An 18,653-nucleotide genomic window follows, 5' to 3' on the forward strand; every position below is an offset into this window, starting at 1 on the left:
CTGATGATTCATGATTATAATCGTTTTCCGATGATTCATGATTATAATCTCTCTCTCGCTCTCTGTTTCTTCTTTCTCTGTTCTGTTTTAGATTGATACGAAAATCGCAGAATGCATGTCAATGTACATGAGCAAGCAAGAGATTGTGAGACATCTATGGGATCATCATAAATTCGAACCTCAATTAACCGAAAAGGGTAAATTCCTTTTCACCGAATCATTAATGGCGCTTAAAGACGAAACCTTCCATAACTCGACTCTTTATTTTGTAGTTTTGTATGATCTTGAACAAGCGAATCCACTTCAGTTCGAATCCTACTATGAATCTTGCAACGAACATCAGAGGAATCGTGAGCTCCTTGCAAGTAAGTAAATAGAACCCAGAAGCTGGTTTTTATAAAGAACATGGCTTTTTGAGGGTCTTGAGGCTGGTGAAGAAGTGATGGTTTTGGGTTTTTGTTGTTTGAATATCTGGTGATTGTTGTGTGGACGTAATTCACCTTTTGAGGGGATCCTTCTCTTTATATCAATAGAATACTGTTAGAGAAGAGAAGAGAGGATCTATCTTAGATAATAACGATTCTTAGATTATCACAAATCTTTACTAATATAACAAGGGAATATGCCAACAGCTTGGAAACCAGGAATGCCCATTACAATAGTGTCGACTCCCATTGATATCAGGAGCAAGTGAGAGACGACAATGAACCAGCAATGATCCTGAAGGATCAGGAGAAACAACCACCACAATAAACGCATGGACATACCGGGGAATCAAGGCATTGAAGATACATTGACAGAGAGATCAGATACTCACATTAGCATAGTTTTTGATTACCAGGAAACATTGAAGAGACATATGTTGCTATGATGCTTCTTTGCTTACTTTCTCTATCTCATCGTATTCACTACAAGTAGCAGTTTAAAAAACTTTGTATATTAGCTTTTTCTGTTTTCTTGCTGGGCTCTCCAGGCTTTGTATTGTTTGTCCCAAACCTGAAACTGTGGGTATGAATAAGTTAGAACATATATTCTATCAAATCTCAATTTGTTTTGTGGCAAAATACAACAACAAAAAAGAAACCGAAACCCAAGTCTTGTGATGCCCAATCCTCTGATAAACGACTAACGAAATACACGATTTACAGTGGAGGAAAAGGGCAAATGGTCGACGATATTAAGAGACTCACACCCTTTGAAGTGGTGGCAACCGTTGTTGGGCTTGAGACAAGTAGTGTTGAATTGTTTTGTTTCATATGGTGCAGCTTTCTTTTGTGTTTCATTCTGCAAATAAGACAGGGGCTATACGTTACTTATTTGTGACAAATATAGACAAAGCATGAGTTCTTTGATGGAAATATCAAAACCAAGCTGCTACTTAAAGGAAGAAGCTTCATCACCTTCTCGCTTAATTCAAACAACGGAAAACAAACGACATTGTGTATATAAATTTGTCAAAAATAACCACACACAAGATTTATATATAGACAAGGGGATTAAAAACTTTATCACATTCATAGCTTCCTGAGAGTTTTGCACTTGGACCAAGAAAAATCCATCAATACTGCAAACTTAAGAACATTTCTTTACCAGTCTACCCTACCTTTTCACAGGAGTCCCTGCAAGTATCCTCGTCTCCAAAGTTTACGGCTACTTCCAGATTGCAAAATCATTGTATTCGTCTTACATTATCATACAACAATTGGTGAAATTTAGAGCATGGTTAAATTCAGTTAATGCACTTGCAATACAACAGTACACCTGTTCCAATATGTTAAAAAAGATGCTTATAAACATAAATGACCCTCGCTTGATCTGATATGAAGCAGAACACATGAACAAATAGAAACTTCGAATCGGCACTTAAAAAAGTCCAGTTTTTTTTTTTGTTTTGGAAATAATTTTGCACCTTTTAAAATATCCAAAATCACCATCAACACTTGCGGCGTTTTGGTATCAGTTTTTTCATAATTGTTTTCTTTATCTCTGTTTCATACAGGTTTGAACTCAATTCATATAACGATCAGTTGTGGCACTGCTAGTAATGGTATGACTAGAAGAGTCCTAAAAGGACCAACCTTGAATACACCCAGGAAATGAATCTTACACTAAAAATCAAAACTCGAGAGAGAAATCATCAATAGAGAGATATGTACTCAAGGTCTGCATATACATGTTTATGCCGTATGTAGAAAATATCTCGGCTATGGGTATCAGATAATATAAAGGGATATTCGTCACAAATAACACAAAAACAAGTTTTGGTAAAAGCAAACAAATTGCTGGAGATGAGAGAAATAGCTTACAATTGGGTCAAACTAAAAAGTGGGAAATAGACAAAAAAAAACTCGAATTTTGATCAGAAAATCGGTACCCATTTGGTGTCTCTATGAACTCTCTCTATGATTACCAGGTGATATTAACAATCCTATCTATCATCCATTCAACTTGATGAATCCTGGGTTGTAGAGGATACGAAATACTACAATGTGAAGGTCTACAAATTGGTACCTTGGAAGAGTTGTGGTTTGGGCTATGAACTCATCGACAGAGCTTCAGATCCGTTGGTTCAATCCTCTCCTCCATCGACACAACCATTCGTAACTCACTACAGGCTTCTTCTCAGATTGCTGGAAATTTGCTTCTCCACTGGTTAATCTCTCCAATGGTGGTGATTAGGGGTTCTCTCCACTTTCTCTCCTTTCGTCCAGTTGATTTTAAGTTTATTATGGGCTTTGACCCAATAACACTAAGGCTTTGGCTAGATTTTGCCGTTTTTTTCTTTCTCGTCTGTAATTTAAATTTTGTTCAAAAAATAGTAACTATTTTAAAATGTTAAATTACTAGGGAAATCTAAGTCCTAAAAACTAGTGTGGGCAAACCCAAATATAATGCTTTAGTTTTATTTGTAAAAAACTTAGGTGAAAAAAATTATTTTCACACAATGATATTATTATCATAAATCTTAGATAATCACAAATCTTAGATTCTAACAAATCTTAGATTCTAACAAATCTTAGATTCTCACAAATCTATATTAATATAACGAAAAATATAACAAAGGAATACGCTAACAGCTTCCGGGAAATGCGAGTACAAGACCTATATAATATAAGAGAGGTTCATTTGATAGGAGGGCGACAAAAAAGCAAGATCAACAACGTTCTCGTCGCTGTAAATAAACTTTCTCCTTGTTCCTTGAGTTTATCACTGTGTACCTAAGACAACTCTAATACAACTTGAAGAATCTGTTTGTTGACATTTTTTTTTGGCATCTGTTAGCAATGGGGACTCCTCCAAATATCCAGAGAGATGCAGATGCTGCTCCATCATCATCACAATTGCCTCAAGAACAATTCTCTGATACTCCTGATTTTGGTGATGTCCCACTGCCAAATTTTCCCCGTAATAAATCTACTCACTTTTCCCTCTGTTTCTATCTTTTTGCCTTCCTTTAATCTCAAACCTTGTGCTCTTTTGTTTTTGTCTTTGTGTTTGACTTCTTATAGCAGCCGTTTTTTGGAACGAGCTTTTGACTGCTTTGGCTGAGATTAATAGCCATTTGGTTCAGATTAATAGCAAATTGGGTCAGATTAACAGTAATGCCGATCAGATTTTTACACTACTGATTGCTGGACATGAACTTGAACCACCACCCTCCAAGAGACAGCGAGTTGAGAAGGAGCAAGTGGGAGAGGGCAATGAGCCAGCAACGAACCTGCAGGATAAGAAGCTAAAACCGCCACAATAAACGCATCTGGGAATTCTAGGCATCCAAGATACATTAGATGATTGACAGAGAGATCAGATTCTCACATTATTAGCATAGTTTTTGATTTTTAGACTGACATAGACACATATGTCGCTATGATACTTAGTTGCTTAGTCTCTTTTATCTTATCTATTCACTACAAGTACTAAGTTACTAGCTAAGCAGTTTTTGTAAACTTAGGATATAATAAGCTTTTTTTTCTGTTTTGTTGTGTGGGCAAGAACAAGTTTGAAAACATATAGACTATCAAATCTCAATCCATTTATTCTGTGGCAAAATACAACACTTGCGATGCTTATTCCTCTGACAAGAAAAAACCAAAAAAAAAACAGAAGTTCAGAAATCCAAAAAAAACTTCAATCTAATGTGAAGGAACCATAAGGCCTAGAGACTTGTTGAGCCATGCCTTCCATCTCCCAGAGATCTTCCGGATTGTTGTCGTTTCCACAGAGCTTCCATGGTTTTGAGCTTCTGACTTCTTTGACAGAACGAAGCTCCTTGATCCAGTTAAACCGATTTTCCCCCATGGATTGATTGCTGAAATGATAAAAAAGCGTACATATTTAGAATCAGAGCAAAAGAAGCAAGAAAAGCAGAGTAATAAACTGTTCTAATCTCACCTTCAGCTGCAGAGTAAGGACAGTAAAGTAGGAAAAAGCTGGAATCTGATCCGAGAAGTGGAAGCCTTCCTTCACGAGCATAGCATCTGAGAGCATAATCAATCACGTTGGCTACAGTTTCATCTTCTCTGACTACAAAGCGAATCGGCCCAGCACTTCCTAGGAAACTTATGCTAACGAGGAACCTGTTTATCTTCAATTTCTGGTTTTTCTTCTGCTTATTGATATACAGCAACATATTAACCAAAAAAACAAATCTTTAATGCAAAAAACCAAGGAATCAGATACTCTGATGTGAGTTTTTTTTTTAGTTCTTCAAGGGTCGACGCCGATGCAGCGAAAGTACCAGCCTTCCTTGCAAGAGCCAAATGTGAAAGCAGATGATGCGGCGGAGACGCGGAGGAGAAAGCTCGCCCTTGCGGTGGTGCAATGGGAGAGCATAAATTCTCTGGTAATCGGAGTTGTTTCTACCATTCAAGACGCTGCAAGAGTAAGACGAAATCTGCAGAAGAAATCTATGATTTAGAAATCGATGATTTTAGGAGGGAAAACGAAATTTGGGGGAAAACAAAAAATCAAATAGTGAAAATGGACCTGAATAAGAAAAGCCGGAGTCTTTGATCGCTTCGATTGAAGATAAGTTTCCCGATTCAAAATCCGATTGAAGAATGTTTCGGTGTCGGAAATCAAAAAATTGATGCGAAAGAGAAAGTGGATGATTAGTGAGATTGAGGAATGGGGTTAAAATGGAGAAACTAGGGTTTTGATGCAGAGAAGAGGAGATGAGAATGGTTGACCCGATTCTTCATCCGCAAGCAATGCGAACCCTTTCAAGCACCGAAACCGTCTCTCCACTCTCAGCCAATTCCGAGGATTCAAAATCACTCTAATATTGTTTTTTTATAAAGTTTTTTTTTGTTTTGGTCAAGAACTTCATTAAATTAGTTTTTTTTTATATAAATTTTAAAAATTCTTAAAAGGAAAATTGGGCCCGTTAATGATGTCGTCAAGCCCATTATTATGGTTTTGTGATATTTCATCAACATTGAAAAGTCAGCGATACATATTATTTGAAAAAAAATCAATTTTGTTTAGTCCTAATTTTATCCTAGATTAATGTGGGAAAATCAAATATTATTAGTTTTTAATTTTATCAACAAGTCAGCGAGACATTTCTTTGTATGGTTTTCCGTTAGATATAAATAAAACAAGGTTAACTTGCCAAAAGGCAAGCATTTTCTTTGTTTGTTTAGGTAAATAAGTTGTCATTAAAAGCTCCAAAAAAAAGAAAATAAATTTACTTTTAACATTTGGTATAATTTTTCGAATTCTGTATCAAGAATTCCGGTTCGAAAATGGATATCGTTGAAAAAAGGGCAAAGCTTTGAATTGGTTTTAGATTTTAAGAATTGTAAGCAAATTGGGGGAGAGAACGTGTTGAATAGTTGGGGAGGAGAATCGAAGCACCTTCTTCGTCTTCGTCGTCGTCTTCTTCTTCTTCCTCTAATCATCCCCAATTCTCTTCCTTTTTATTAATCCTTCCTCTTGTTTTCTCGCTTCATTCTTCTCCAATCCATGGATCAAAGGCCTCTCGGATTGCTAACCATTCACGTCAAAAGAGGTATTAATCTCGCGATTCGCGACGCTAGAAGCAGCGATCCTTATATTGTTATCACCGTCGCCGATCAGGTTCTTCCAATTTCCTTCCTTTGGATCTCATTTTGAAATATCGATTCATTTTGTCACAATTCTCATTTCTTTCTCCTGGAAATTTTTGAAATTTAATTTCGAAAAACATCGCCTTTAGATTCTCAGATTTCAGTCTCAGATAAAGAAATTATTATAATTATGAAATTGAAAGATATATCACTTTGGATTCTCTGTTACTGCCTTATAAACCGAAATGAATCATCTTGTAATCTGGGTTTTCTTTCAAATTCTCTGTTGTTCACCTATTTGTGGTTTTAATACACAAAGCAAAAATGAAATCTTTCAGACATTGAAGACACGTGTGGTGAAGAAAAACTGCAATCCAGTATGGAATGAAGAAATGACTGTTGCAATCAAAGATCCCAATGTCCCAATCCGCTTGGTAAATCGAAATTATTCTCTAGAGATTTTCTACATGTTGATTTCAGACAAAAGACAAAATCTTGTTCTGTTCACGAGTTGAAAAACATTTGGTGTTGTTGAATTTTGTTCAGACAGTGTTTGACTGGGACAAGTTCACTGGAGATGACAAGATGGGAGATGCAAACGTAGACATCCAACCATACTTAGAGGCTCTGAAAATGGGAATGGAGCTTTTGAGGCTTCCTAATGGATGTGCAATCAAAAGGGTTCAGCCATCGAGGCACAATTGTTTATCAGATGAGAGTAGCATTGTGTGGAACAATGGTAAGATCACACAAGACATGATTCTTAGGCTTAACAATGTCGAGTGCGGGGAGATTGAGATCATGCTTGAATGGCATGAAGGTGCTGGTTGCAGAGGTGTGACTTCCTCTTCCAAAGGAGGCTCTTCCTCTACCTAAGACATGTTCTCTCTTTTTTTTTTTTGCTTTCTTTCTATGTTGTCGATGAATGATCTGTTGTTGTTTCAATATGTATAAGTGATAAAGCATGTTTTTGTTTGATGACCATTTTCAATGATCAGGAAGAATCTTTGGAGAATTTGAGACTTTTGTATCTGTTCATTTGAATATCTTTTGGAGTGTTTCAGTTTCTGTTTTGGGATATGTTTTTTTTTTTTGGTTGCAATTTGCAATTTGCGTTCTCGTTTTTTTATGAGGCACGGATGAGAGAATTCAAATGGGCTTATTCACTTTATCACTTATATGGGCTATTATTTTATTTTCAGCCCATTCAAGAACTTCGACAGCAACTGCATAACATACATAGTCCGTATCATATTTACTGGGATTTGACGTAATTGTGAGTAGAATTATTGGCTTCATGGGGTCAGATAATTTAATTGAAAAATCAATACGATTTGGTAGTGGTTGCCTGGTCAATTATATCTGCATGGGCCATTGTAAACATTTGTATATTGATTGAATATATAAAAAACATTATATGTAACACAATAATTTAAACATACATTAAAAACAAGTGTCCATTCTTTGTCCCCTCCCTCTCTGAATATATGACGACTACGGATTCTTATATTAATTTACCACTAAAATAGTAAAATGAACAACACGAGATTATATTAAACATAACGAATATATTCATTCGTCGTCTATAAATATATGTATACATAGTCATCATAATTCTGATTCATAGATTTATATTGGTTCAAACATTAGACGTTGATGCTTTATTTGCCTTTATTCGTATATCTGAATCCATATCTGTACAAAATCATTTCGGGAAGAGTAGTCCACATGTTTACTCTCAGATAAAATCATGTTTTTTTCAACCTCACATATGTCATTTTGGCCAAAAAGAATTGAACTTTCAGAACAGAACCTGTACTATACGTGTTTTTTCTCCATCCAGATTGGCTCCACACCGTATACAGTATACTGTACTCCGTTTCTTTTTAAAGTTTTGGTTAAAAGCACAAAAGTCAAAGATCTTATTCTTACACGAATTATATATTTGTTTGCTTTTTACATTAAGACCGCATTATTACTCTTTAAATTTTAAAAAACCATTAGTAACATAACATACATATGAAACCTTGCAATTAATTACCATAAAACATCAAAGCATATTACAAAACGTCAAAACCCAAACGTAGAGGTAGAGTTATAGAAATTAATGTAACCATATACAAGAGCCCCCATGCTTTATTAGATTGAGAACGTCATAAAAAGAAACACACATACACATATATGACGGTGATGATGATAGTTCAACTTAAAGATAGATAGATAGGATCGAGGAGGGGATTTTAAGCTTTGAGGACATGGTTGTCCATGTCAGCAGCCATGCTCTTGACGAACTTCATGTAGTTGATGGGCTCAGGCGAGTCATCGGTTCGCTTCTCCCAGATCATAGTAATCTTGCAGACGATATCTTCAGGGGACTTTTGAATGAACTGAAATATGACGTCATACACCTTAAGAGTCTCCATAACGTGACCTTCGAGACCTCTGAACGTGACCGCCATATTCTCATCGTCTATCTCTCTCCTCTCCTTGAACACCTCCGGTTTCCCATCTTCATACACAAATTTATTTACAAGTGTTTGAGTGTTTCATTCATATACACTATATATAACATGGCAATCTCATTACTAGAACCCTAGTTTTAAGACGTAATTAATGTGAGTGTGTTGTTACCGCATGTATAGTTCCAAATCTTGATGGCTCCATGAGAGTCCCATTCGCCGTCGTGGACGGTGACACCTTGGATGTGGTGGCCGATGGCGTCGGGGAAGAGGTGGTTCTCATTTCTCCACCGCTTGTAGTGTTTCTCCGCCGATCCTTTCAACGGAACCTCCGTCACATATGTTCCCGACGTCGCCATCTCTGATCTCTCTCTCTCTCTCTCTCTTCTTTGTGTTGTGAGTAAAGTTTTTTTTTTTTTTTTCTGTTTCTTTGGTTGATGAGATATTCACTTGTGGTCTCCTTCGTTTATATAGAGAGTGTACCGGGTAAAACGAAAAAGTTTTTTACTAAGATCTCTCATCTTTTACTATCGCAATAACGAGTAAACGAGAAAGCTATGGCCAATCATCTAGTTTTTTACAGTGTGTAAACAAGTAAAAGTTTGCTTTAGTTTAGTAAATGTGTCGTGATTCACGTGTACCAAGTTCTTATCATATGATGATTCGCATTGTCATTACGTTTGGCAACATGCATTTGGAAACCAAAAAAACAAATTAAATGCATGTATTATCGTCATCCATCAATATTTTTTTAAAAATATTTCATCTTAAATAAATTATAATATTATTGATCTGATTTGTTTTCGGAAGTCCGAATGTACACTACCAAATATAGAAGTATGCATACTAGTTTTTAGTGTATTTGGCTTTCATTACATGTCCATTATCTTGGACCGTCCCCGAAACATATCTTACATTGCCTAGAAGATTTTTTTTAAAAGAAGAAAAATCCATATTTCAGTGAAGCAGGGAAACAATCACTTTCGACTTTTCTATAAAAAACATATAAAATATGTAAATCGGATAAGAAACCTGATTGAAAATGACCGTTTAATGTTATCTTATAAAAAGTTGTTTGAATACCGAAAACAATGGACGAATGAGTTGCAGTAAAAAAAGTATTTTTTAAGACTAATCAATGCATGCATAAGTGGCGGAGCTAGAAAAAAAATCCAGTGGAGGCATTATAAATTATTAATATATCAATATTTAATATTTAATATAAAAATTTAAATACATATGAGAAAAATTTTAGTAAATAAAATTGATATGTACCGTCAAATAATTTTTTATTTTATAAAATACTAAAAAGAATTTTGAGTAATAATTCTAAAATCTACATCAGTTTTATTTTCCAACCACCTAAATCCAAATAATACACTTAGCATATAATTTGAAGTTTCCTAAAAGTTTAGAAAAGTGATAAATGATTTAGTTGTGCACAATTTTATGTGAGAAAATAAAAATAAAAAAAGTAATTTAGCTGTGCACAATTTTATGTTTTATACTTTTTATACTTTAGGAGTTATTGTATATCTTGTAACGAGTATAGTTTAATTGAGTTTTCTTTGAATGAGTTATAGTTATAAGCAGTGGCGGAACCAGAACATTTTTCCATTGGGGGTAAAACATATTTAATAGGAGCATATATATTATTTATTATGGGGGCAACTAATATTATTGTTACAAATTTACACTAATTATTTTTTTTTATTGGGGGCAACTGCCCCCAACTCATTGTATATACATCCGCCACTGGTTATAAGCAAAATTTTAAATATACTGAAAGGCAAGTGAGTAACTAAAAACTGAATGGGGGCAAAATAGAAAATTAGAGTGGGGCACTGACTAGAAATTCAAGTAATTAAGAAATGATTTAATAATTTGACTGGGGGCACTTGCCTCCTCCTTGATACAAGTAGCTCCGCCCCATGTGCATTAGTTGGTTTAATAGTTGCTATTTATAGATATACTGTTTATACAGTTAACAGTTGATCATGTATATAAGCCATTATTAAATAAAAATACATGAATGTTTATTCTAAGTAAAAACAGTGAAAATTATCAGGATTAATACAAAATGCATATAATGACCACTGTCCTCATCATCTATCAACAAATACAAAAAATTATAACCCTCCAATTTAAGAAACCTTAAAGTGACAAAATATTAATTAAATATTTTCTTTGTATAGCAAAAAAATTGGTAGAAATTTAATGAACTTTTTGAGAAGAGTAAATGCTTAGTTGGGAGTTGAATTTTGATGATGAAGGAGCAGCTGTTGCCAATGAGAAGCATGATCGAGCAATTTCGGCTAGTAAATGTGAAACCATATGTAAAGGTAGGAATATGAGAGATACATTTATGCTAGAGAAGGAAGACGACCTGATGAGACAGATATGGAAAAGACATACAAGAGATGCGAGTTTTGTTTCTGACTATAATTAGTTAATTACAAATGCATATACGTTAGAAAAACAATTGTTAATCCTTAGGTCAAACAAAAAAAAAACTGTCAATCCAGATAAGCATATCTTTTTTTGAAGCTAGCAAATCAGAGGAAATCCTATAGATTGAGTTACTATATAGGCAAAATGCAAATAGTAGATCATCCGTTGTCCCCTCTATCATATAACCAAAATGAAATCCATTGACCAATATCGCAATTAATCACCAAAATTAACAACATCAAAGCAGGTTACAAAACCAATTAAGCAGTAATAGTAAATAATGAAAATCACCATGCAAGAGCCCCATTTATTTATATTGATTTCACACGAGCGTACACACACACACGCACAAAGGCAGCCATATATAACGGTGGTGATATATTTACTTATTTAGGCTTCGAGGACGTGGTTGTCCATGTCAGCAGCCATGCTCTTGACGAACTTCATGTAGTTGATGGGCTCAGGCGAGTCATCGGTTTGCTTCTCCCAGATCATAGTGACCTTGCAGACGATATCTTCAGGCGACTTTTGAATGAACTGAAATATGACGTCATACACCTTAAGAGTCTCCATAACGTGACCTTCGAGACCTCTAAACGTGACCGCCATATTCTCATCGTCTATCTCTCTCCTCTCCTTGAACACTTCCGGTTTCCCATCTTCATACACAAATTTACATACATGTGTTTCATTCTTCATTAAGCTAGCACCATATGTATAGAATAATATATATAATAATATATATATTTGCATTTTTAGAAAAAGAAAAACATCCGATAGGAATTCAGTCATGTTTGGTTATTAACTATATATGTTTCTCTACATTTTATTTGAAGCAAAACATTCCAATGTGAAGTCTGATTATATGGTAAGATAGATTAACTATAATTAACCAACAATAAAAGCATGCAGAGTTCAAACATAGTGAATGTATTAAACTGAGAGAGAGGTGCGTTTTATTGATCAAACCCTATAAACGCTTTATTCCATATAAACTCTATACCGAAACCCTATCGGACATGGAATATATATATGTATATTTTTTTCTATTTTTTTATCAAGAATAAATGTATTTTTTACCGCATGTGTAGTTCCAAATCTTGATGGCTCCATGAGAGTCCCATTCGCCGTCGTGGACGGTGACACCTTGGATGTGGTGGCCAATGGCGTCGGGGAAGAGGTGGTTCTCATTTCTCCACCGCTTGTAGTGTTTCTCCGCCGATCCTTTCAACGGAACCTCCGTCACATATGTTCCTGACGTCGCCATCTTTCTCTCTTCTTTAGGTATTGAGAGTGAAGTTTGTTTCTTTGTTTTTTCTTTGGTTAATGAATGAATAGTTTCCGTTGTGTTATCCTTCGTTTATATAGAGAGAGTAAGGTCAAAACGTGAATACATGTTGTTATTATCTTTCATTTGACGATAATGATTTTTTTCCAACGATTATTATGTATTGTCTCGTTGTTCACCTCGTTATTCACGCTTACGATCGAAATTCTTATAATAGAATGATAATTATTAGTTTATGGAGAGAAAAAAAAAAGAATGACAAGTAGTATTAGGTTTGACAAAATGCAATAATGCATACGGCCATCCATATCTATCACCGTCATCCATATCAAGAAATATATATAAAATATATGATCTTAAGAAAATAATGTATTAATTTTATGGTTTATTTCTGGAATTCTAACGTGTACTATCTGGCTTTCAAGGACGGGTTCATTAAAACCGTCGGCAAAAGAATCATAATTCTTGATATGATGTGTTCCTCGAAGTCCGAACGTCCACGAGATGAAGATATGGTGGATTCTTTGCGAATAGTGGCTAAGCATAACAGCATTACTCTTTGAAATCACTAATTAACAGGGATACTTACATACTTCCATATATACTATGTAAGTGAATATATATATATATATATATATATATATATATACACATGAACAATTAATCTTACATTGAGCACATCCAGCCGCTCCTGCAATTATCAGCAATAATGAATCTTTTGACTCTCCTTTTTTGGAGGCTACTCAATCTTTATTAGTCACTATTATTACTATTGCGCAAGAACACTTTACTGTCCATAGGGAAAGTGAGAGCATTTGTCTCAGCGATTTTGGTTCAACTAAATTTGTCTCATTGATTTGTCAGATTCAAACAAAGATGAATCCGATTCAATAGATCTTATGACACTTTTCAGGAAAAGAATCCTTAGAAAGAGATCGATTAAACCATCAACCAAGGCTAAGGAGATGGACTGACAATGTACTGGTTGTAGAAACCAAGGACGTGGGAATGGAGATGGACTTGGCTAAAACTCTGTACTTTCCTAAGCACTAAACTCGATTGAAGTGAAATATTCCAATGTTTCTGGTTTATTATTTGTACCCCCTAATATCCCCTAATATCACTGCTTGTAACCCTTTCCTAATAACTGTATGGTCACGGTCATAGCTTGTAATTTTATCTAAAAAAGACGAAGAATAGAATATGTATACATTGACCTCGAAATGTAATCACCATAATTAACAACATCAAAGCATATTACAAAAACCCAATAACAATATTAATAGTAATTAATGAAACCATACAAGAGTCCCATTTATTATATTGATTTAACCATACAAAGACACAAAGAGACGCACACACACACAAAGAAAGCCGCTTATGACCGTGGTGATCATGATGGTTCGAAAAGGATATATTTAGGCTTTGAGGACATGGTTGTCCATGTCAGCAGCGAGGCTCTTGACGAACTTCATGTAGTTGATGGGCTCAGGCGAGTCATCGGTTCGCTTCTCCCAGACCATAGTGATCTTGCAGACGATATCTTCAGGCGACTTTTGAATGAACTGAAATGTGACGTCATACACCTTAAGCTCCTCCATCACGTGACCTTCGAGCCCTTTAAGCGTTACCGCCATATTCTCGTCGTCATTCTCCCTCTTCTCCTTGAACACCTCTGGTTTCCCATCTTCATACACACGCGTAGACATTTGTACATATTCATTATTAAGTTAGCACTACATGCATGATTGGATAAAAGTTTTCTTTTTCATTTTTGTAAAATGTTAATTAGATAAAAAAAAAATCTTCATAACAAAACATGTAAAGTAAGTGAATATATTAAATTGTGAGAGAGAGCTGAGTTTTTTTAATCAAACAATATAAACGCATTATTCAATATAAAGTTTACTGAAAACACTAGTTTTTTTTAAAAAATAATCTACTGAAAACCCTAATATTCAGACATGAATTATATATTTATATATATTTTTAAAAGTAAATGTAATTTAATTACCGCATGTGTAGTTCCAAATCTTGATAGATCCATGAGAGTCCCATTCACCGTCGTGGACGTTGACACCCTGAATGTGGTGGCCGACGGCGTCGGGGAAGAGGTGGTTCTCATTCTTCCACCGCTTGTAGTGTTTCTCCGCCGATCCTTTCAGTGGAACCTCCGTCACATATGTTCCTGACGTCGCCATCTCTCTCTCTTCTTTGGGTATTGATTGAAGTTTCTTGTTTGTTTTATTTTGTTTTGTTTATATTTGGTTGGTGAATGAATATTTTCCGTTGTGTTATCCTTCGTTTATATAGAGATTAGAGAGCGTCACGGTTAAAAAAAAAAAGTAAATACATGTTGTTATCTTCATTTGACGAGAAAAAGAAAAAAACTATGCCCATGTGCATATTATTCATGATTACGAATTTACGAGTAAGTGTAATTTACTAAGTTAAAACTAATTGTTATTTTGTATTATCTCGTAATTCACGTTTACGAAGTTCTTATCACAGAATGATCACACAAATAAAAATAATATGTATTAGGTTTGACAAATTACAATAATGCATACCAGCACTATCTTTCATCGTCATCCATATCAGGAATATAAATAACATATCTAATCTTAACCAAATGATTATTAATTTTATGAAATTCGAATGTGTACACTATCTGGCTTTTAATTACGCCTTCATTGAAACCGTCGCCAAACAAGACATAACATGCCTAAAATATCATAGTCAAGCCAGTGAATCATATCTTAAGTGAGGCCGATAACAATCGCTAATTCGCTATCGTCTTTCTACAAAAGAGGTAATAGGTGAATTTAGTCCGATAGGAAACCTAGCTGAAAATGACCGGCTACCCATCTTTCCAAAAGTTTTTTGTTAACATCTTTTAAAATGTGTTTTATAAACCGAAAAGTGAAATGGATTACTTTTACTTTAGGGATAATCAATGAGTTTTTTAGTTAAACCGCGTGGATTGATGTTAATTATATCTTGTTAGTAGCTAAAATTATTATATAGGCATGTATAATCTTAGGCACTTTTTATTTTTGTAATTTTTACATTATATTATTACTTTAACTCAATCAAAACTTTACCAAATGCTTTTACACCAAAAGATGCAGAGTTTGATTCCCGGAAAATGCAAATTAAAGGAGACAAAATTTAAGAGATTTTCAGCATGGTGTAAAGAAAGCTTTCAGTCATGGTCTAGCGTATCAATGTTGTTAAGGATCCATCACAAGAATGGTGTCAGATAGAACCATTGATCATAGATCTTTTTTTTTTTTCATCTGAATATATATTTGAATTGAAATATTGAACGTGTTACAATATCCCTGAGGATACCAAAAAAGACAGGATCGAGGAAAATCAAACCAAGATGAACAACCAGTATTACTACTATGCAACACTACGTTGATTAACAAAAAATTCCTTTAACCATCTCGGGAATCCATAAGCAATATATGATTGCCAACGATCCTCTCTTGTAACACTTTGAGCAATAAGGTTGGCTCCACCATTAGCCTCATATGGTTCCAGAACCACTTTCCACTCTAAAATGGAGCCTAGAATTGATAATAACTCCTTGGACTGATGTTTGAAGGATGGCCATGCAGGAGGACGATTAACAGCACCAATAAGCTCATCAGATTCAGCAGCAAAGATAATCTTAGTGAATTTCAGAGATTTGATGCTATCAAAAGCCCAAAGCCAGCTTTTGAGGTTTGCATCAGATTTAGAGCCAATATTCACAAAGGATCTTCTTCCATGACACAAAACCTCTCCTTTTTCATTTGATAGAACCCACGCCGCTCCTCCACATCTCTTCCACTTATCCCACGATGCTCCAATATTGCATTTGACCCACTGAGAAGGCGGAGGAAACCAAACCTTCCGATCCCTATGATCCCTTTCCTTTGATCTACAATCTTCCTTCTCTGTCAATTCCTGGGCTTGGAACCATTGATTAGAATCCTCTTTAATCTTCCCAATTGTATCGAGGATATGAAAGTTCATTCCTTCAAAAATGAAGTTGTTGCGATTCTTCCATAACATCCACAATATCCAGGGAAAGGATCTTCTAACCTCCAAATCCACCTCCAAACACTTTCCCATCTCCAGCAAGAAAAATAAGTTCTGATACTCAGAAGCTTGATTAAATCCACATTGAGGATATGGAAAGTTGGAAAGAGCCCAGATTTGTCTCGCCATCGAACAAGTAAACAGAATGTGATTAACCGATTCACCCTCAAGACCACAAATTTGACACCTAGAGTCCGCCTTCATTCCCCTCGCTAAAATCTTGTCAGCCACCGGAATAGCACCACTGATAACTTTCCATAAGAACACCTTGATTTTAGGAACAGTTTTCAGAGCCCAGATTTTGTCTTTCAGCGGATTAAGAGAGGGAAGCATAGAGGCTTCTCTAATTGCATCACTTCTGTAAATCTGACAGGCTAGCCAATAACCTGACCTCACTGAATATTCCCCACTTCTATTGTGTTCCCAACACCAATAGTCCTCCAATTCTAAGATTGGCTTGATCTTCAAAATCAGTTCAATATCACGAGGGAAGAACAGATCATCGAGTTTGTCCCTATCCCACCATTTTGATGTTTGGTCTATAAGGTCTTCAACCCTTAGATCAATATTTACCAGAATGTTCATCATTAGCGGAGCTCTCATACCACCATCATTCAACCAACAGCTGGTCCAAACACTAGTAGACTTACCATTACCAATCATTGGTCTAAGCCCTCTACTCAGAAGCTCTCTACCATGGATAATGCTTCTCCAAGCATAAGAAGGTCTTAATCCCAATGCTGCATCTAAAAATCCATCATCCCCAAAATATCTACTTTTCATGAACCTCGAAAATAGACAATTTGGTTCTTGGAGGATTCTCCAAGCCTGTTTGGCTAAAAGTGCTTGATTGAATATTTGGATATCCTTGAATCCAAGACCACCTTGAGCTTTAGGCAAACACATTTTATCCCATCCAGTCCAGTGAGTTTTACGAGCATTTTCTTTGGAGTTCCACCAGAAATCAGACATAGCACTAGACAGCTTCTTACATGTACCCTTAGGGAGCTTAAAACAGGTCATCGCAAAGACAGGCATTGCCAAAGCAATAGACTTTAGAAGAATATCTTTACCACCTTGAGAGAGAGATCTAGCATACCATCCAGACATTCTCGATTTCATCTTATCATGAATGTATGACAGCATATCAATCTTGGACCCACTGAAGCATTCCGGCAACCCCAAATAAGTACTTGCACCACCTTCATTATAGATCCCAAGACATCCCTGAATTTTGCTTCTCATAAAACCACTCACTTTCTTTCCAAAAGTAATAGAAGATTTCTCCAAATTGATGGTTTGACCTGTGGCTCCTTCATAAGATTTAAGAATCTCTTGAATAGTTAGGCATTGATCTTCGCTAGCTTTGCACATGAACAAGCTATCATCAGCAAACAAGAGGTGGTGAATAGCAGGGCCCGAAGAGGAGAATTGAATACCATTGATGAGACCATCTCTCTCCGCTTGATTCATCAGAAAAGTCAGCCCTTCAGTGCATAACACAAAAAGAAAAGGAGAGAGAGGATCACCCTGTCTGATTCCCCTTTGAGGTTCCACCACCCCATGAGCCTGTCCATTGATGATGACCGTGTAAGAAACTGATGTAACACAGAACATCACCCAATCAATCCATTTGGTATGGAAGCCCAAAGCAGATAATAATGATCGCAAGTAGCTCCACTCAACTCTGTCATAAGCTTTGGACATGTCAGATTTGATTGCCATGTAATTCTTTGATATTGAACCGTGAGTCCTCAAGCTATGAACAGCTTCATGAGCAATCAGAATATTATCACTAATCAATCTCTCAGGAACAAAAGCTGATTGATTCGGTGATATAATTTCGGACAGATGAGGTTTGATTCTTGACACCAAGATTTTTGAAATAACCTTGTACAGCACTGAGCACAAACTGATAGGTCTCATGTCAGACATCAGAGGAGAGTTGTCTTTCTTCGGGATAAGGCAAATCTGGGTAAAGTTCCATTCTTTAGGGAAGGTTCCACCTTGGAAGAATTTCAAGATTTCCTCGGTGACTTTAGGGCCAATAATTTCCCAATATTGTTGGAAAAAAATTCCTGTCATTCCATCTGCACCAGGAGCACTTGCTCCTTTGATCGCAAAAAAGGCAGCTTTAACTTCTTCTTTAGAGACTTCACTTATCAGCACTCTGTTAAGACTTGATGTGATTCTGGGCTCAAAACCATCGAAGAAATCATGATCCTCACTGGGGGAAGAGGATGTAAAGAGATTCCTGAAATAATCAACCGCAATTTCACCTTTCGATGCTTTATCAAAGTGTTGGATTCCATT

General features: G+C 35.8%; 6 protein-coding genes and 1 long non-coding RNA gene across 9 annotated transcripts; 2 read left to right on the forward strand and 5 right to left on the reverse strand.

The window, feature by feature from the left end:
• Window positions 1–523: 523 nt before the first annotated feature.
• Window positions 524–2,683, reverse strand: LOC112083419. 3 transcript variants are annotated; one of them, XR_002897653.1, is made up of 4 exons: window positions 2,512–2,683; window positions 1,191–1,284; window positions 818–1,002; window positions 524–720 (listed from the first exon to the last, which is right to left on the reverse strand). It is a non-coding gene; the product is annotated as an uncharacterized LOC112083419 (long non-coding RNA). The 3 variants fall into 3 exon arrangements; XR_002897654.1 differs by adding an exon at window positions 1,604–1,682 and having other exon boundaries at window positions 524–1,002; XR_002897652.1 differs by having other exon boundaries at window positions 524–1,002.
• Window positions 2,684–3,145: 462 nt separating this feature from the next.
• On the forward strand, window positions 3,146–3,751 carry LOC112083425. The gene is made up of 3 exons (XM_024151450.1): window positions 3,146–3,174; window positions 3,283–3,405; window positions 3,510–3,751. Exons 2-3 carry the CDS (start codon window positions 3,285–3,287, stop codon window positions 3,749–3,751), a joined length of 363 nt encoding a protein of 120 aa, XP_024007218.1. The 5' UTR covers window positions 3,146–3,174; window positions 3,283–3,284.
• Window positions 3,752–4,036: 285 nt separating this feature from the next.
• Window positions 4,037–5,254, reverse strand: LOC18012866 (uncharacterized protein At4g22758). The gene is made up of 3 exons (XM_006395820.2): window positions 4,987–5,254; window positions 4,393–4,894; window positions 4,037–4,309 (listed from the first exon to the last, which is right to left on the reverse strand). The coding sequence occupies exons 2-3, from the start codon at window positions 4,628–4,630 to the stop codon at window positions 4,134–4,136; spliced, it is 414 nt and encodes a 137-aa protein (XP_006395882.1). The 5' UTR covers window positions 4,631–4,894; window positions 4,987–5,254; the 3' UTR covers window positions 4,037–4,133.
• A 443-nt stretch (window positions 5,255–5,697) lies between these two features.
• On the forward strand, window positions 5,698–7,118 carry LOC18013177 (protein C2-DOMAIN ABA-RELATED 10). The gene is made up of 3 exons (XM_006395821.2): window positions 5,698–6,081; window positions 6,389–6,484; window positions 6,597–7,118. Exons 1-3 carry the CDS (start codon window positions 5,968–5,970, stop codon window positions 6,924–6,926), a joined length of 540 nt encoding a protein of 179 aa, XP_006395883.1. The 5' UTR covers window positions 5,698–5,967; the 3' UTR covers window positions 6,927–7,118.
• Window positions 7,119–8,054: 936 nt separating this feature from the next.
• Window positions 8,055–8,946, reverse strand: LOC18013178 (MLP-like protein 328). Its single transcript, XM_006395823.2, has 2 exons — window positions 8,682–8,946; window positions 8,055–8,559 (listed from the first exon to the last, which is right to left on the reverse strand). Exons 1-2 carry the CDS (start codon window positions 8,866–8,868, stop codon window positions 8,291–8,293), a joined length of 456 nt encoding a protein of 151 aa, XP_006395885.1. The 5' UTR covers window positions 8,869–8,946; the 3' UTR covers window positions 8,055–8,290.
• Window positions 8,947–11,183: 2,237 nt separating this feature from the next.
• LOC18012603 (MLP-like protein 328) lies at window positions 11,184–12,433 on the reverse strand. Its single transcript, XM_006395824.2, has 2 exons — window positions 12,041–12,433; window positions 11,184–11,619 (listed from the first exon to the last, which is right to left on the reverse strand). The coding sequence occupies exons 1-2, from the start codon at window positions 12,225–12,227 to the stop codon at window positions 11,351–11,353; spliced, it is 456 nt and encodes a 151-aa protein (XP_006395886.1). The 5' UTR covers window positions 12,228–12,433; the 3' UTR covers window positions 11,184–11,350.
• Window positions 12,434–13,448: 1,015 nt separating this feature from the next.
• LOC18012604 (MLP-like protein 328) lies at window positions 13,449–14,663 on the reverse strand. The gene is made up of 2 exons (XM_006395825.2): window positions 14,263–14,663; window positions 13,449–13,935 (listed from the first exon to the last, which is right to left on the reverse strand). Exons 1-2 carry the CDS (start codon window positions 14,447–14,449, stop codon window positions 13,667–13,669), a joined length of 456 nt encoding a protein of 151 aa, XP_006395887.1. The 5' UTR covers window positions 14,450–14,663; the 3' UTR covers window positions 13,449–13,666.
• Window positions 14,664–18,653: the final 3,990 nt, after the last annotated feature.

Source organism: Eutrema salsugineum, unplaced genomic scaffold (genome assembly GCF_000478725.1).
Source record: "Eutrema salsugineum unplaced genomic scaffold, Eutsalg1_0 scaffold_6, whole genome shotgun sequence".
Lineage (NCBI taxonomy): Eukaryota > Viridiplantae > Streptophyta > Magnoliopsida > Brassicales > Brassicaceae > Eutrema > Eutrema salsugineum.

Bases quoted from the DNA above. Each gene is read 5' to 3' on its own strand.
- LOC18013177 (XM_006395821.2), top strand. From the start codon at position 5,968: ATGGATCAAAGGCCTCTCGGATTGCTAACCATTCACGTCAAAAGAGGT. The intron at 6,082-6,388 runs GTTCTTCCAATT...GAAATCTTTCAG, and splicing joins TTATCACCGTCGCCGATCAG to ACATTGAAGACACGTGTGGT. The intron at 6,485-6,596 runs GTAAATCGAAAT...AATTTTGTTCAG, and splicing joins CCAATGTCCCAATCCGCTTG to ACAGTGTTTGACTGGGACAA.
- LOC18012603 (XM_006395824.2), bottom strand. From the start codon at position 12,227: ATGGCGACGTCAGGAACATATGTGACGGAGGTTCCGTTGAAAGGATCG. The intron at 11,620-12,040 runs GTAAAAAATACA...TTGTGTATGAAG, and splicing joins GATTTGGAACTACACATGCG to ATGGGAAACCGGAAGTGTTC.
- LOC18013178 (XM_006395823.2), bottom strand. From the start codon at position 8,868: ATGGCGACGTCGGGAACATATGTGACGGAGGTTCCGTTGAAAGGATCG. The intron at 8,560-8,681 runs GTAACAACACAC...TTGTGTATGAAG, and splicing joins GATTTGGAACTATACATGCG to ATGGGAAACCGGAGGTGTTC.
- LOC18012866 (XM_006395820.2), bottom strand. From the start codon at position 4,630: ATGTTGCTGTATATCAATAAGCAGAAGAAAAACCAGAAATTGAAGATA. The intron at 4,310-4,392 runs GTGAGATTAGAA...TTATCATTTCAG, and splicing joins TCCTTACTCTGCAGCTGAAG to CAATCAATCCATGGGGGAAA.
- LOC18012604 (XM_006395825.2), bottom strand. From the start codon at position 14,449: ATGGCGACGTCAGGAACATATGTGACGGAGGTTCCACTGAAAGGATCG. The intron at 13,936-14,262 runs GTAATTAAATTA...GTGTGTATGAAG, and splicing joins GATTTGGAACTACACATGCG to ATGGGAAACCAGAGGTGTTC.
- LOC112083425 (XM_024151450.1), top strand. From the start codon at position 3,285: ATGGGGACTCCTCCAAATATCCAGAGAGATGCAGATGCTGCTCCATCA. The intron at 3,406-3,509 runs GTAATAAATCTA...GACTTCTTATAG, and splicing joins CCCACTGCCAAATTTTCCCC to CAGCCGTTTTTTGGAACGAG.